Source organism: Chlorocebus sabaeus, chromosome 20 (genome assembly GCF_047675955.1).
Source record: "Chlorocebus sabaeus isolate Y175 chromosome 20, mChlSab1.0.hap1, whole genome shotgun sequence".
Lineage (NCBI taxonomy): Eukaryota > Metazoa > Chordata > Mammalia > Primates > Cercopithecidae > Chlorocebus > Chlorocebus sabaeus.
Window position 1 is genome coordinate 33322873 of NC_132923.1, and position 15159 is coordinate 33338031.

The 15159-nt window shown below is 35.0% G+C and overlaps 1 protein-coding gene across 1 annotated transcript; it reads right to left on the reverse strand.

Moving 5' to 3' along the window:
* Nucleotides 1-1391: 1391 nt before the first annotated feature.
* Nucleotides 1392-1696, reverse strand: LOC119624317 (small ribosomal subunit protein uS14-like). Its single transcript, XM_037998121.2, has one exon. The coding sequence runs from the start codon at nucleotides 1666-1668 to the stop codon at nucleotides 1498-1500; it is 171 nt and encodes a 56-aa protein (XP_037854049.1). The 5' UTR covers nucleotides 1669-1696; the 3' UTR covers nucleotides 1392-1497.
* Between the last annotated feature and the right edge of the window lie 13463 nt (nucleotides 1697-15159).

Genomic DNA, 15159 nt, shown 5'->3' on the forward strand with positions numbered 1-15159 from the left:
TAATTAATTATCTTTTTTTCTGATATGGCATTATAACTCAAATTGATCACTTTAAGTAATAGAAATTAATATATCTAATAATTAATTAAGAAGAAATTATTGTCATTGATGATTAAAACAAATAATAATAATTATTATTAATATTTTTTCGAGACAGAGTCTCACTCTGTTTCCCAGGCTGAAGTGCAGTGGCGCTATCTCGGCTCACTGCAACCTCTGCATCCTGGGTTCAACCAATTCTCCTGCTTCAGCCTCATGAGTAGCTGGGACTACAGGCATCCACCACCATGCCCGGCTAATTTTTGTATTTTTAGTAGAGACAGGGTTTCACCATGTTATCCAGGATGGTCTCGATCTCCTGATCTCGTGATCCACCCGCCTCGGCCTCCCAAAGGGCTGGGATTACAGGTGTTAAAACAGATAATTATTTTAATTATTTTAATTATTATTTTAATTATTTTTTGCAATTTCAAAACAAAATAAAATGTTAATTTCCTCCAAATCTCTGATGAAAAGAATTTTAAGATTAAATATCCAAATGTAAACACTTAGATCCTCAATTTTATTTTGTTTCTTAACCAAGTTACCTGTAGTAGTCATCCACAGCAGTAGTATTAGAGTAGTCTAAATAATTAAAGCTAGCAATAATAAAAATGAGGGCAAGGTCATGGTACTTCTTTAAAAACAGAGGAGGATTACATTTCAAATTCCAATTTTATTTAACACAGTCACGAAGTGACTTATATGTATTCAAATGGTTTGTCAGTTAATGCAAGCAATGCAAAATGAGTAACAGACTAATGATTTAAGCAACTTAGAATGATTTGAATTTGCAAAAGAATGTAAAATGAGGTTAAGTAAATGTAGTAAGAGAGGGAAACGTTCAGTGGACATCACAATAGTAAATTATTCTAAATGGTTGAGGCTAGGGAAAAATGAAGTGGCATTAAGATAGGATTTGAGTGATTGTCAGAAATTTGACAGGTGGAAATAAGGAATGATTTTATGCTAGTAACTGAAGGCAACTTTGGGCAGAGTAAATGGTTTATTTGTTTGGATTTTTAAAATTTTACTTTAAATTCTGGGATACATGTGCTGAACGTGCAGGTTTTGCTACAAGGTATGCTTGTTTGGATATTAAGGAACCCTCTTTGAAGCTATGGTCAATGTGGTAGGAAATACACATTGAGACCATTTTTAAGAACTAACAGAGTAGTATTTTTTCCATTTTGTAGGTACTTTCTTTTTTCTTCTCATCCTTAAAAACTCTTTAAAACCCTAACTATTCTTCTCAAAAGCTTTGAAACCACTTCTTCACTCTTTTTAAAATTACATTATTGGTTCAGTAAATGTACTTACATGGTTTAATAAGTCAAATTGTACCTAAATTCTTTTTTTTTTTTTTTTTTTTTTCCAAATGTTTATTTTATTTACAAAGAACTATCATGGTTTTTCACTGAGTAGATGGCCTTGGATAATCCTTTGAAGGAAGATCATTTAGTCCAACTTAATGAAACCGATATCCTTCGCGTACTGATGGAAACACTGGCGGCACATATTGAGGCCATATTTCCGGATCAGACCGTGCCGGTTTGAACACACGCGACAAGAGCGAGAACCCTGGCCGAATTTTCGCGGGTGGCTCCAGTACAGCTGCTGGTGACCCATCTTGCTCTCAGAAGTGCAACGAGGTAAAAGCCCTAAATTCTTGTAATGAAAATCAGAGCACGTTGCCCTGGCCACTGCCCAACCCCAAGTTGCAATCCACAAAAACTGCTTTTAACTTTTAGCTAGAAACTAGTCTCCATCTACTGATTCTAAATAAATATATTTTGCTGCTATTTCTTAATACTTAAATTGGTGACATCTACAGATTTCCTATTGTAAAGATGAGTAGTTAGCTCTCCAGTACAATCTGATGATGTTTTTAAAACACGCTTTCTCTCTCTCTCTGTAATACATGGGTGCACGCATGCTCACACACACACACACACACACACACACACTTCCGTTCCACTATACTCCCAATATAATGTATCAATTTTGTGCTGAAATAAGTATTCAGTGTTTATGTAACTATATGTAAATATTATGAAAACTAAACCAGGTGATGAACAATAGTGACATTTTTTCTTTAAGTAGCTTTTAGTTTTCCTAGAATTAGTAATTCCTTCATTATTGCATTTGGTTAAGTGTCTTTGTTACTAACTGGTAATTTTCTTCCGACTCTAAAAGAATCATAAAACTCATCACCAAATGGTCAAACACATTACATAATCTCTCAGTGCATCTATCTATCTATCTATCTATCTATCTATCTATCTATCTATCATCTATTTATCTATATGTATCTACTTTTCTTTAATCTACATTATCATCACTTCTAGAAACTATCTCTCCTGATTCCACCTGGACTGATCTCTAAAACTAGGCACAACTATTGTCCTTGTATTTTCGTTCATCATCATTCTGAGAATCCTGCCTAATGTTTCCTGTGATAAAGTTCTTTTTCTTTAATTACTTGTCTGCTGTTTTTTTGTTTTTTTGTTTTTTTTTTTTTTTTTTGCATTCTATTTGCCTTTTTATTAACAACTTTTTATTCCTTTATAATAATTTTAGTGAATTTTCATGTAGAAGAGATATTATATTTCTGTGTTCCATCCACCGTGTTTAACTGATAGTCTCTCCAACTTATAATAAATGATATTTTAGCTCACAGTGAAAAGAGATGACTTTAGACTTAAGCTTGATGAAATAGTTGCTTCCATGTCTTTAAGGTTCATCTATATTGGTGTCAAATCTCTTTTCAACCCAGATTTGGAGGATGGCTAATTCCCTTCTTGATTCTCTGCCTTCCCAAATCTAGCTGTTACCCCATTGTCTTTGCTTTACGGTAATGCTTACTGAGAACTTGTGTACGTTTGTTGGCTATGTCTCCTCAATTCTCATCTTCAATTCATGGCAACAAAGTTTTAACTCTACTAACTTCCTGAAATGGTTTGTGTCAGTGTCACTCATGGTCCGTTTTAAAATATTCTGGGGTGGTTTTTTTCTCCATGCATAGTATCTTTGATGATAGATTTTGTGATAGGAGCTGGGTTTTTGCATTTTCCTTTTCTAACTTGTGACTGAAATGATAAAATGTGAAACAATAAAAACTAAGGAAATAATGGGAATAGATTGTGTGTGTACTGATTTATATTTTCAAAGTTATGAATCTCATCTGTGATTCCCCACACATTTTTAGGTTGTGCTGTAGTTTGGAAAAGCTCATAAAATATTCCCTTTGCTGACTTAACTGATAGATTTCATATAAACCACCAGGAATTGCTTTTACCCCAGGAGAGTCTTATGAGCTCTAATATTTTGAAGTGAACTGAATTCTGGACCCTATTCTTTGCCTTGTGGTAAACTGGTGTCCAGTGGATTCAAATAAATAGACCAAATGGATTGGAATATACTCAAGAAATTATCAAAAAATAGCTGAATATTTGGGGGACTCTGGTTCATTTAATGAACCCCAACAGCACAACAAATTACATCAACATAGGAAAATGTTTTTGTTGATAATTTCTGTTTTATTATTGTTGTTGTTTAATAAGAGGTTTATTTTGGATGGTGAAATAATAGATGGGAAATTGCCCCAAAGCTGATTTTTTCTTAAGAATAAGTCACAACTGATTGACCACATTTTGTTTTTGCATTCACTTATAATGGATGTAATGTATGATGACTTTCACTGCATTGTTTTCAATAATTGGCTTTAATTCTATTTTCAGAGGTCATGTGTACATCAAATTGAAGATTTTTTCATGATATTTACTTTAATAAGAGAAGTCTGTTGCCATTTATGATCTATTATTACTCTTCTGCAAGTCTCTATTATTTACTCCTTAATTCATAAGTTATTTGAAAATGAACCTTTATTTTTCATAACTAAAGATCCCTTCCCTTCCTTTTCTATATAATCCTCAGGCATTTTGCATGGTCGAATGTATTTTTGGTGCGTAAAAAGGGGGGCCCTCCTGTGCTAATTATTCTGTTGCTTAGGCTAGAGATTTGTACATTAAATTGTTAGTTACTAAATATTAAGTCTGGAACAAGATATGACACTTCAGATATAGCAAAGGTAAATTATGGCATATGGCACTATTATAAGGTGTGCTACTATTTTTATAGTAACTTTACCCACTCTATAACCACAAATAAGTATTTGTCTAGTATGTGTGTAGTTTTAAGGAAATTATGTTGCAGCTTGTAATTACTTGCACTGAAATCCATCTGCTCGAACTTAGACCTTACACTGCTTCAAATGCACTTGCCGGGAGGGGGGAAGTTGGGTCTGTTTTCTTAGTTGATTAAAGCCATGGTATTTACTTTAGTCCTTTAAGAATAAATTTGCTTTACTGTGGAATCAATAAGTCTAGCTGTGTTTCCTTAAAAGTGAAGTACTAATGATGTGTCAATTTAGAGAAAGACAGAAGAGAAAGAAAATTTCAGCAAGGTCTTGGATTTCTCCTCGAGATGCTTCCATATATACAATGACAATATTTGACCAAAAAAAAAAAAAAAAAAAAAAGACATTTGTAAGGTAGAACTAGCTGCCTGAACTGCTAGGAGGATTTTTTTTTTCACCATTTATTTTTTTCATTAAAATGAGACTTCCAAGTAAATTAACTTAACTTACGATAATATTGAAACTGTATTTTTGCACATACTCTTCATTTTTTTCTGTGTATTCTACATGCATTTCTGTCTCTGAGTTATTTGCTCTTTCGTAGAACCAACCATACATTTCTGCTTGGAATCTCCTTAAAATTTTTCCTATTAATGAAAATTTTGTTTATCTCTCGTTTATATATCATCTACTCTATAAAACAATCTCTAATGTCTCACAAAATATTAATCTATGTTTTCTCCTGATTTCATGTATTTTGTGGAGTTTCTTTTATAATATTTGTTAGAGTTGGTCCCTCATAATGATTAAATGTCTTCTTGTCTGTACTTCCATCTGGACTGTGAAATTCATAAACTGCTTTCCAGTAAGGATCATGCCTTATTTGTGGGTCTGGAATGCTCACAGCATTAGCAGGTACCTGACACCCTGTACTTAACATGTGCTTATTAATCACGGATTTCTGCTGTCATTGCTTTGAGAATGCTTTTATCTTGACTCTCTGTTTATCCAAAGCAGACATCTAAAGCAGATATATTGTGTATTGTCTGTCCTTCAGGAGTTAGCTTAAGACCCTTTTTTTTTTTTTTTTTTTGAGACGGGGTCTCGCTCTGTCGCCCAGGCTGGAGTGCAGTGGCACAATCTCGGCTCACTGCAAGCTCCGCCTCCCGGATTCACGCCATTCTCCTGCCTCAGCCTCCTGAGTAGCTGGGACTAACCGCGCCCGGCTAATTTATGTATTTTTAGTAGAGAAGGGGTTTCACTGTGTTAGCCAGGATGGTCTCGATCTCCTGACGTCGTGATCCGCCCGTCTCGGCCTCCCAAAGTGTTGGGATTACAGGCGTGAGCCACCACGCCCGGCCAGATCCAGCTCTTTCTTAAGGTCATTTTTGGTGAACCCTACCCTCATTGGTTTCTCTTTTTAATAATCTGACAGCTGTTTGTATGTTCAAAAGAGCTAATACACAAGAAAGTGCCTGGCACAGAGTCAGCACTGTCAGAGGATTAGCCATCTAAAAGTCACTTACAGTCTGTCATGGACAGAGAAGTGACATGTTCAAGAATATTCGGTGGATAGGTGGCAAAGTGGAGACTTGGAACTTCTGGCTCTGTCAGGGCTTGAGATGCCCTCTAAGTCATTGAATCTGCCCTAGGATCTGTGGCCGTGGCTGTCTTAGTAAGGAAATATGCAGAAAAGGGACACTCTGGAAGATGGACCATTCTTTATCAGCTAGAGCATTACTTTGTGCTTTGAGAAATAATTTTGACTTTCTAGACTCAAGTCTAAACTAAAGAAGTATGGGCATGTTTCTTAGACCTTTATAGTATCCCTAACCTAATTCTCAGATGTCTTTTAAAGGCAGAGACACATCCTATAAGGATTGAGCTTATGTAAAACATCTCATATTGTAAGCATAATATGGGAAGGATGTGAATATTATTTTCAGCTAATGATTGCCTATTATTTACAAGACACTTACAAATATTTCCATTGCATACCACAATGATGTGTGAGAGGGATTAGTATCCCTGCTTAACTGGTGAGAGAAAAAAAGCTCATAGAATGTAAATGACTGACCCAAAGGCAAAGCAAGTCACTAAAGTCCACATAGCCGGGTATTAAAAATTTTTGGCTCTGGCCTCAGGTAATATCAGTGCAAATTCTGAGCTTATCACCTATCACTTAAGTGACTTTGGGAAATTTGTTTCAGTACCCTAATTAATTAATTAATTAATTACATATTTTAATTTCCTCATGTGTAAAATGAGATATTATCCACTGTATGATGTTGCTGTATTGACTAAATAAAACATTGTGAAATGATCAAAAATATATTTAAATGAGAAGTAAGATAATTTGGCTCCAAATTATTTATGCCTTATCTTCTGTAGGCATTGTGCCATATTCATTTATTTAATTCCAAAAGTATGTATTGAGCATCTGTTCCAGGTTCTTGGAAAAAGTTAGTGAACAAAACAGACAAGACTTCTACCTGTATGGAGCTGATATTTTAGATCAGGCAGAGACAGTCAATAAATAGAATAAACAAATGGATCATTTAGCATTGCTAAATGCTAAATGTATTAGATAAAGAAAGTGACAAGTGCTATGGAAAAATAGAGTGTACAGCAAAGATTGAAAATATCTGAGGGCGCAATTTTAAGTGGATCATAGAGCATGGTTTATTTTTTAAAAACTATAATTGAGCAAAGACTTGAAAACAGTCAGAGAGGTGGGAAGCTTTCCAGGCAAAGAGAAGAACCAGAATAAAGTTCCTAAGGTGGGCTATTAACTGGCATGTTTGAGCAGCAGCAAAAAGGACACTGTGAAAAGGGGAACAGTAAAGAGCAAGAGAGGTCAGAGAGGTAGCAGGACTTGTAGAGCATTGTAGACCCTCATGGAGACTATGACTTATGCTGACCAGAGAAGTGACATTGCTAGGCGTGTTATAAAAGGATAACGCTGGCTACTGTCTTAAGAAGAGATTGTAAAGGAATAGGACAGAAACATAATGACCAGTTAGGAGGTGACTTCAGTAGCACATGAGAGATGTGGTAAGAACCAAAGAGTGTTGAGAGTGAGAAGTAATCAGTCTGAAGATAATTCAAAGGTGAATCTAACAGGATTTCTTTTTCAGATTAGATGTACATATGAGAGAATTAATGGACTTGAAGACAGACCTAAGAGTTTTGGTATGAGCAAAGGAATGATGTCAGTAATTGAGGTGGCAAAAGTGGCAATAAGGGCAGATTTTGTTGGGGTTGGGGGCCTTAGAGGAACGATCAGAAATTCTGTTTTACACATCCTGAGTGTGCCACGTTAATGGGAAAGTTTTAAAAGTTGCCGGTCTTTATCTTAGCTGTTTCAGCTTGTATACTTGCCAAGCAAGCAACCCAGTGCCTTTCCTTCAGCTTAGCATTGCCTCCTTAATTCTGCCATTTACTTTTTATTACTAGATTTTGAACTCTGATAAAGAGATTTTATTATATACTTACTCCGAATTCCTTGTAATGCTGAAAAAAACATACTTGTTTTTCTTAAGAAATACTTGTTTCCTAATTGATCGAGTCTTCCCAGATAATGAAATATTGAGTGCAATTTTTCACTGAAGAAAAGACAAGAAAGATAATAGTGCTGAGAAATAATAAAGGTATATTTATCGCCAGTCTTTTATTGGCAAGATGTAATTCTATGAACAAGGAAATCTGCCTTTGTATAAAATATATATTTATATATAATTTTAGTATTATGAATTTTTGGTATGTATATATAAGCAGAAGCCTTTCTTTATACATATTTTTCTTCATTAATAATCTATTCTAGGATATATGGTCGTGTCCTACATAACAACATTTTGGTCAATGATGAACCGCATGTATTATGGTGATCCTATAACATTAGAATACTGTATTTGTGCTGTGTCTTTTTATGTTTAGATATTGATACAGTTTGAATGCTTGTCCCTCCAAATATCATGTTGAAACGTGATTCCCAATGTTGAAGGTGGGGCCTGGTGGGAGGTGATTGGATCACGGGGGCAGATCCCTCAAGAACTATTTAGTACCATTCCTTTGGTAGTAAGTTAGTTCTCTTAGTTCACACAAGATCCGGTTCAGTCTTCTCTCTCTGTTGCTCCCGCTGTCACCATGTGACATGCTGGCTCCCCATTGCTTCTGTCACAACTGGAAGATTCCTGAGACCTCACCAAAGCAAATGCCAACACCATGCTTCCTGGAAAGCCTGCAGAACCAAGAGTCAGTTAATCCTATTATTATTATTATTATCATCATTTGTAAATTACTCAGCTTCAGGTATTCCTTTACAGCAAAGCAAGAACAGACTCTTTTTTTGAGATGGAATCTCGTACTGTTGCCTAGGCTGGAGTGCAATGGCGCAATCTCAGCTCACTGCAGCCTCTGCCTCCCAGATTCAAGAGATTCTCCTGCCTCAGCCTCCCAAGTAGCTGGGATTATAGGGGCCTGCCACCAGGCCCAGCTAATTTTGTGTATTTTCTGTCGAGACAGGGTTTCACCATGTTGGCCAGGGTGGTCTGGAACTCCTGAACTTGTGATTTGCCAGCCTCGGCCTCCCAAAGTGCTGGGATTACACGCATGAGCCACCATGCGTGCCCAGACATGTTTAACTACACAAATACTTACCATTGTGTTATAATTGCCTACAGTTTTCGGTTCAGTAACATGCTGTACAGGTTTATAGCCTAAGAACAATAGGTTATGCAGTATAGCCTGGGTGTATAGTAGACTACACTATCGATGTTTGTTTAACTACACTCTATAATGTTCACAGAGACAAAATCGCCTAATGATGCACTTCTCAGAATGATATCTTTGTCCTTACGCAACGTGTATGCACACACATACACTAAATTTCAAGCAAATGATTTACTTAAGCAAAAAAGTAGAGAATTAGTTAAAAGAATACCAGTATTAAAAAAATTAAAAGATCAACTACTGAAAATAACAGCCAGTTATTTTTGTCAAAAATGTAGACTTTGGTTTTACTTTTTAAAGAAAGTATCAAATGAAGTGTACCATATGTACTGATGATGCCAATTACTCAAGCATTCATTTTCCTGTTTTTGATTCTGGGGTTTCATTCCCTGGAATTCTAATGGAAAAGACAAGACACAAATGAAGACATGGCCCTCTTTGGAAATGCCAAAACTCCCCAGAGAGTGAATATACTATTACCATTCCAGTAGTAATTTGTGGGCCTGTAAGAGAACACGTCAAAGAAAGACTCGCTATGGATTCAGAGGAAGATTACAATATAAAATAAATGTAATGATATAGTTTAGCATCTGCACATGCCCACAGAAGTATGACATGTACTTGGAAAGATGAGAAAGAAATTAAAAAAAAAGAACTCAACAGATGTTTGCCTTTTTAAAAATAGGCAAATATGTATTTTTCATAAATAATAAGCTTGTAGCTTTCTAGGAAGCTATTTTCTTTCTTTCTTTTTTCTATCTTCCTAATTTGTTTTTAAAGTAAGAAATTTAGTTTTTGTAAATTCTTCAGTAAAGCAAGTGTTGTGGATTTTTTAGTTGTCAGGCAAGCATCGCTACCCAAATTATTTAAGTCCAAAGGGAATGTGTTGTCTCATGTTCTGAAAATATGGAAGGAGACTTGAATTTAGGTCTCAAAGGATGTCATCAGGAACCAGGCTCAATCCATTTTTCACATTACCTTTTATTGGCTTGCCTTCATTTTTACCAACCACACCATACTAACTGCTGGTGAATCAATAGAAAAAGTACTTTGCTTCCCAACTGTTTGAGCAAAATCTCATTTTGTAACATTGCCTCCAACTGGGTCATGTTTGCTCTGAATTAATCACTGGGCCTGAGGAAATGCAGTGTTTTCCTTGGAAGACTGGTGATCTATCCTTATAGCTGGGGGAGGGGTCAGGTAAGGATGAAGGAGCAGTGGTTTCCCAAAGAAAAATGTACTTGCTGTTACCAGGTAAACGGTGAATGATGTAGGATGACAATTGCCAAGTTCAGGAATATTTAATGTTTTGAAAACAGAGCACATCATTCCTTCTCAAGAAACTGTAACAAATTTACTTCTCCATTTGATTTTTTCTCCTTTTGGTTATAGTATGTACCACCATTCTCTCAGAGCCAAAACCTCAAGATAGTTTTCACATATCCCTCTCACTTGGCCCAGTCATCAAGTTCTGTCAATTTATCTTCCATAATGTCTTTTGCATCTGCACTTTACTTTCCATTTTCACTGCCATCATTCAAATTTCAACTGTTATGAATTCTTGCCTAGATAGTTGGTTAAGCCTCCTAACTGATCCTCCAGCCTTCAGTTGTTCTAATCTTTACTCATACACATCAAATTTTATTTGTGTTTCTCATTCACGTTTCTATGATTGTTCAAAATTTTAATTTTGCTTATCAATGCTACAACATAAAGACACTGACATAATTTTTGTGTAGTATCCAGGACTTTAAATAAAATCATTTTGTTAGCTTATTAAGTGTTAGCCTGACTCATGAGTAAAAGTTATCCCAAATTGAGTTGAATTTAGTGCAAACACTTTAAGCATCCCTATAGTTCTAAAATTCTGTAAGTAAATAAACATTATTATTTTAAAATTTTAGAGCCATAGATTTCTTTTCCTTAAGAGAAATGATATAGTACAAAAATTGTTTTAGAAAAATTAGTGTGACTGGTGTTAGATTGAAGGAAACACTGGAACAAAAAGACCAATTACAAGATTAATGCCTTAATACAAGTATAATGAGATAAGATCTGGAGCACAGGGGAAAGGGCATAGTAGAAATAAGGAGGACAACGGCAGATTGAAAAGGAGAACTTGACCTCTCCAATTCACTATGAGGCCTTTAAGATTTAGAATTGTCTCTTAATGTTTCTCTCTATATTGAATAGTCACTAGTAGCCAGGTCAGAGCAAACCTTGAGTAAAGTCTGTGAATGTTGTCGAACCAAATTTTGGGACTGATGGTATTAAGAAAGGTTTGTCGTTTGAGTAATTTGAGGCGTTATGGAAATTAATAGTCCAAATGCCATCTTACTTTATTTGTTTTTTCCCTTTTGTGATGTTATGTTTGGTTTTGCAAAGGATAGAAATTGTTTATATGCTTCCTGGATATTGCTGTTTTCAAGGAAATCCCGATGGCAGCTGATATATTGATGCCCTAAAGATATTTCTAACTGTTAAGATAATTTGCCTAATAGCATTTACAAAAATAATGGTGAGTAACTATCTGCTTCTTCCTGTTTCCATATGAATGATTCACCTGTCTTAAAAATAAAGTTGGATGCTACCAAGATTTAAGGCTCCAAACTTGTCACGGAAACTAAAACTAAGTTTTGTTTACTAAAATATAGGATAGAAAACTCTAGGTTCTTGCCTAATTCTTAGTTGACCTTTTTGTACTTACTGGTAATATAAAAACATTGTAGATGAACGGATCTGACAGAAGTTTTAATATCCTATGTAAGTGGCATTTAATATTTGCAAGCTAAACTTCATAATTTGTAAAGCAATTTTGATGATACTGTCATATGGAATACTTGAAAAAATTTTGTTAAATGAATTTAATAAATGTTTTGGACTGCATTTTATTAATTAGGAAACTAAAGCTCAGATGACATAGAAATGTATCATTTGCTTTGCTCAGTGTACTTTTTTTTTTTTGCGATCTGACCTTTTTACTTCGGGAGAATTATGCTTTACCCTTTCTAACCATATTATCGAAATACAAACTGCTCTAATATTACATGACCTCACCTTAATGGCCACAGGTATCTCTCTAAGATGGTTGCACATCCGTGTAAATGCAATAACTCTTCCTCTGGCCACAGGAATTATAGAAGAGTTAAGTTTTTTTAAAAAAAAATTCAAATCTAGTCAAATAAAGTACTTTCTTTACTGCCATTTAAAACCAAAACCATGAGCAAATGTGGGTGAAATTGTGAGGCTTAAAATCAAGAGCTGATAGAGGCAACATTGCCTACTACTATGTGGAAGGAAGTGAATCTGGCACACAAAGAAGAGATGATAGAGAAAAAGAATTGCTGGTTAGTACTGGTTAGTATCAGAGCCTTGATTCCTCTGATCCTTAAGGCAAAAGTCTACCCTTAGCTAAGGCGGTGATTTAACTATATGAACAGACAAATTTTCATTTATTTGGCTAAAATGGGCTCATGTTGGCTATCATGCTGACTAACATCAGAAGAAACCTGGGAATGTAATCTAATGTCCAATATTGCTCAGTTAATCAGTAACAAATGCCAAAATTGATCCTGATTGTCTGGTATGTAAAGTGTGTTTTTAAATACTTGACAATACTTGGTTACTTCTATAAAAACTCCACCCATATACCCTAGTATCCCTTGGCTATTTTCATGCACACAGGCTCCCAGTGGATTTTTCTTCCCACCAGTCAGCGTTAGTGTCTCATTTTTAAAGACTATCCTTAGGGTGTTAGAACCACCACTACCTATGCTCCCTGATAGCCATCAGTGACCAGGAATTATTGTCCCCTAGAGACAGCACTTAAAAAACAACTGACAGATAGGAGGTCTTAATATTCTATCTTCTGGTAAGGACAACTCTGAGGTGTGATTGATCTATGGTGTTTGCAGAGTTCCACTGCAGGATTGAGCCAAAGATATCTTCCATAGGACTTACTATTATTGTACTGTTACATGATCTCATTTTCTTCTCATTTCCCTAGTAGGTAGACAGATAGATAGAGAAATAGAGATATAGATAGATGATAGATAGATAGATAGATAGATAGATAGATAGATAGATAGATAATAGATAGATATAGATTTTTTTCATATGGAATTCTGTCAGAATGTGCAGGAGGGAATCCAGTCTAAGACAATGGACTACCGTATTATACAGGAATTGAGTGATTAAGAATGAGAGGCCTCAGGCTAAGAACCTAGGTTTATGATGTAAAAGGCAGGTGGAAGGAGATGTTTGGGAGAGGTACATGAAAAAGCAGGTGCTGAGATAAACCACTACACTTTTGTTATTCCTTACCTGGAAATGAGAATTCATCAGAAAATAATCTAAAAGTGTTATTCAGCTATACTTCCAGTAAATTAAAAGTATACACCTTCTTCACATGAGCCAAACATTACAGAGCGGTATTTTAAATGGGTGTGTATTTTGGCTTAGATTTTAAAGTTATAATTTATTCTTCTTGGGTTGTTTCCCAGTATTCACAGCAATGTCCAACATACCTGACTGAAGAGTATTGTTAGTCAGAATCTTAGTAAGAAATCTTTACTGAAACCGTTATAAAAAGGTTAGAATCATTTCCAAAAGTTCAAGATTAAAATCACTAAGCAGCTGATTTGTTGGTTCTCTGAGAAGTGTTCAACCTCTCCCTTCCAAAACAAATACCCACACAAAAATCTTTTCTGCAAGCGCAGGCAAACATCAACCCAAGCTGTCCTTTACAGCTTCATTCAAGTTATTAGAGACTTAAAAACACGGGTAATTCACCAAGATAAAAATTATCAGAATTCTGAGGACCTCAACCAGAAAAATGAAGTTAAGGAAAATAGCCTTTGATTTGATTATTTAGGCATTTCAATGATTTATTTGGTTTCCAAAATACTTCTGAAGATGTGTTCAAAATTCTTCCAGTACATTCACAAAATTTATTAGAAGGAGAAATACTTATTCAGCATTATTTAATTATACTTGTATATTTTATTTTGTCTTCCAGATATCGCATATTTTATAGAACTGATCTAAGCCATTGAGAAGACTTAAAAGTCCCATGGACATGAGCTTTTGTCTCTACAGTCCTTTTCTTGCTTTTGGTACATACATCCATACTGAAGGTGGGCTTAGGAGTGGTACGTTTGTGCATGTGTATGCTTGTGTATTATTAACTCTTACTGTTCTTTTAATGGCATTTACCTTGCCTCTAGTCCTAATAGAATTGCCTCTAGTCCTAATAGAATTGCCTCTCATCCTGATAGTCCTTAGAACAATCCTCTGCTTAAAAGGGAATTATAGATAGTAGTCAGAAAAACACCTTGCAAATAATACATTTATTAACTGTTTTTTTTCTGATAGACTGTGAGCTACTTGGTGGCAGGAACCATGACTTTATATTAATCTTTGTACTTGCTGGTTAGAATGTGGGCATATAGAAAATGCTCAATAAATATTTGCAGAATGAATGAATGAATAAAAAGCCTATGTGTAGAAGGCTCCAAATAGCTAGTATTTCTCCCACAACCCATAACGCTCCCAGGTGAAAGAAAGCTGAATTAAGATAGTGGGTTCTAAGACATCAGCTTCTCAATGTTGGACTTGTCTCCTTCCTGAGAATATTAACAATATTATCTTAGGTGAAAATATACAGAAAAAAATGTGTCTTTTTCTCCCTCTTTTTTGACTATAGAGCACACTTTTTCCAATATAAAATGTGACATAATAACTTTTAAGATATTACCTTTTTTATTTTGTATTCCTCTTAATAGTCTTCTGAGTAATTACAAAGTTATTGCTATTATTTATGCTTCATGTTGTAAAAGGTTGTTTTATTTTTCATAGAAAGGAACTGTATAAATGAAATAAGTTACTAAACCTAATAAGTTAATGAAATCAACATAAAACTACAATAATATGTCATCATTTGCATAGAGTTTTAGATAACATAAAGTGTGTGTATTCAAAAATGTTTTCTAACTGATGCTCTAAATAACTTGTACAAATAATGCAAATATATTATCTCCATCATACAGATGAGAAAATGAGGTTGAGAGATTTAATGTGACTGTGAAAGGTTAAAAAAAAACAGTCTAGGAAAGCTTTAAATACAGAATTTCCGACTTGCGATTCTGTGATCTTCTCAATAACCCTATACCCTATTTGCTTCATATTTTGTGAATTAACTGCAGCAAAACAGATGATATGTGCTTTGTGCCAATTCTGCAATTAAATTTGTA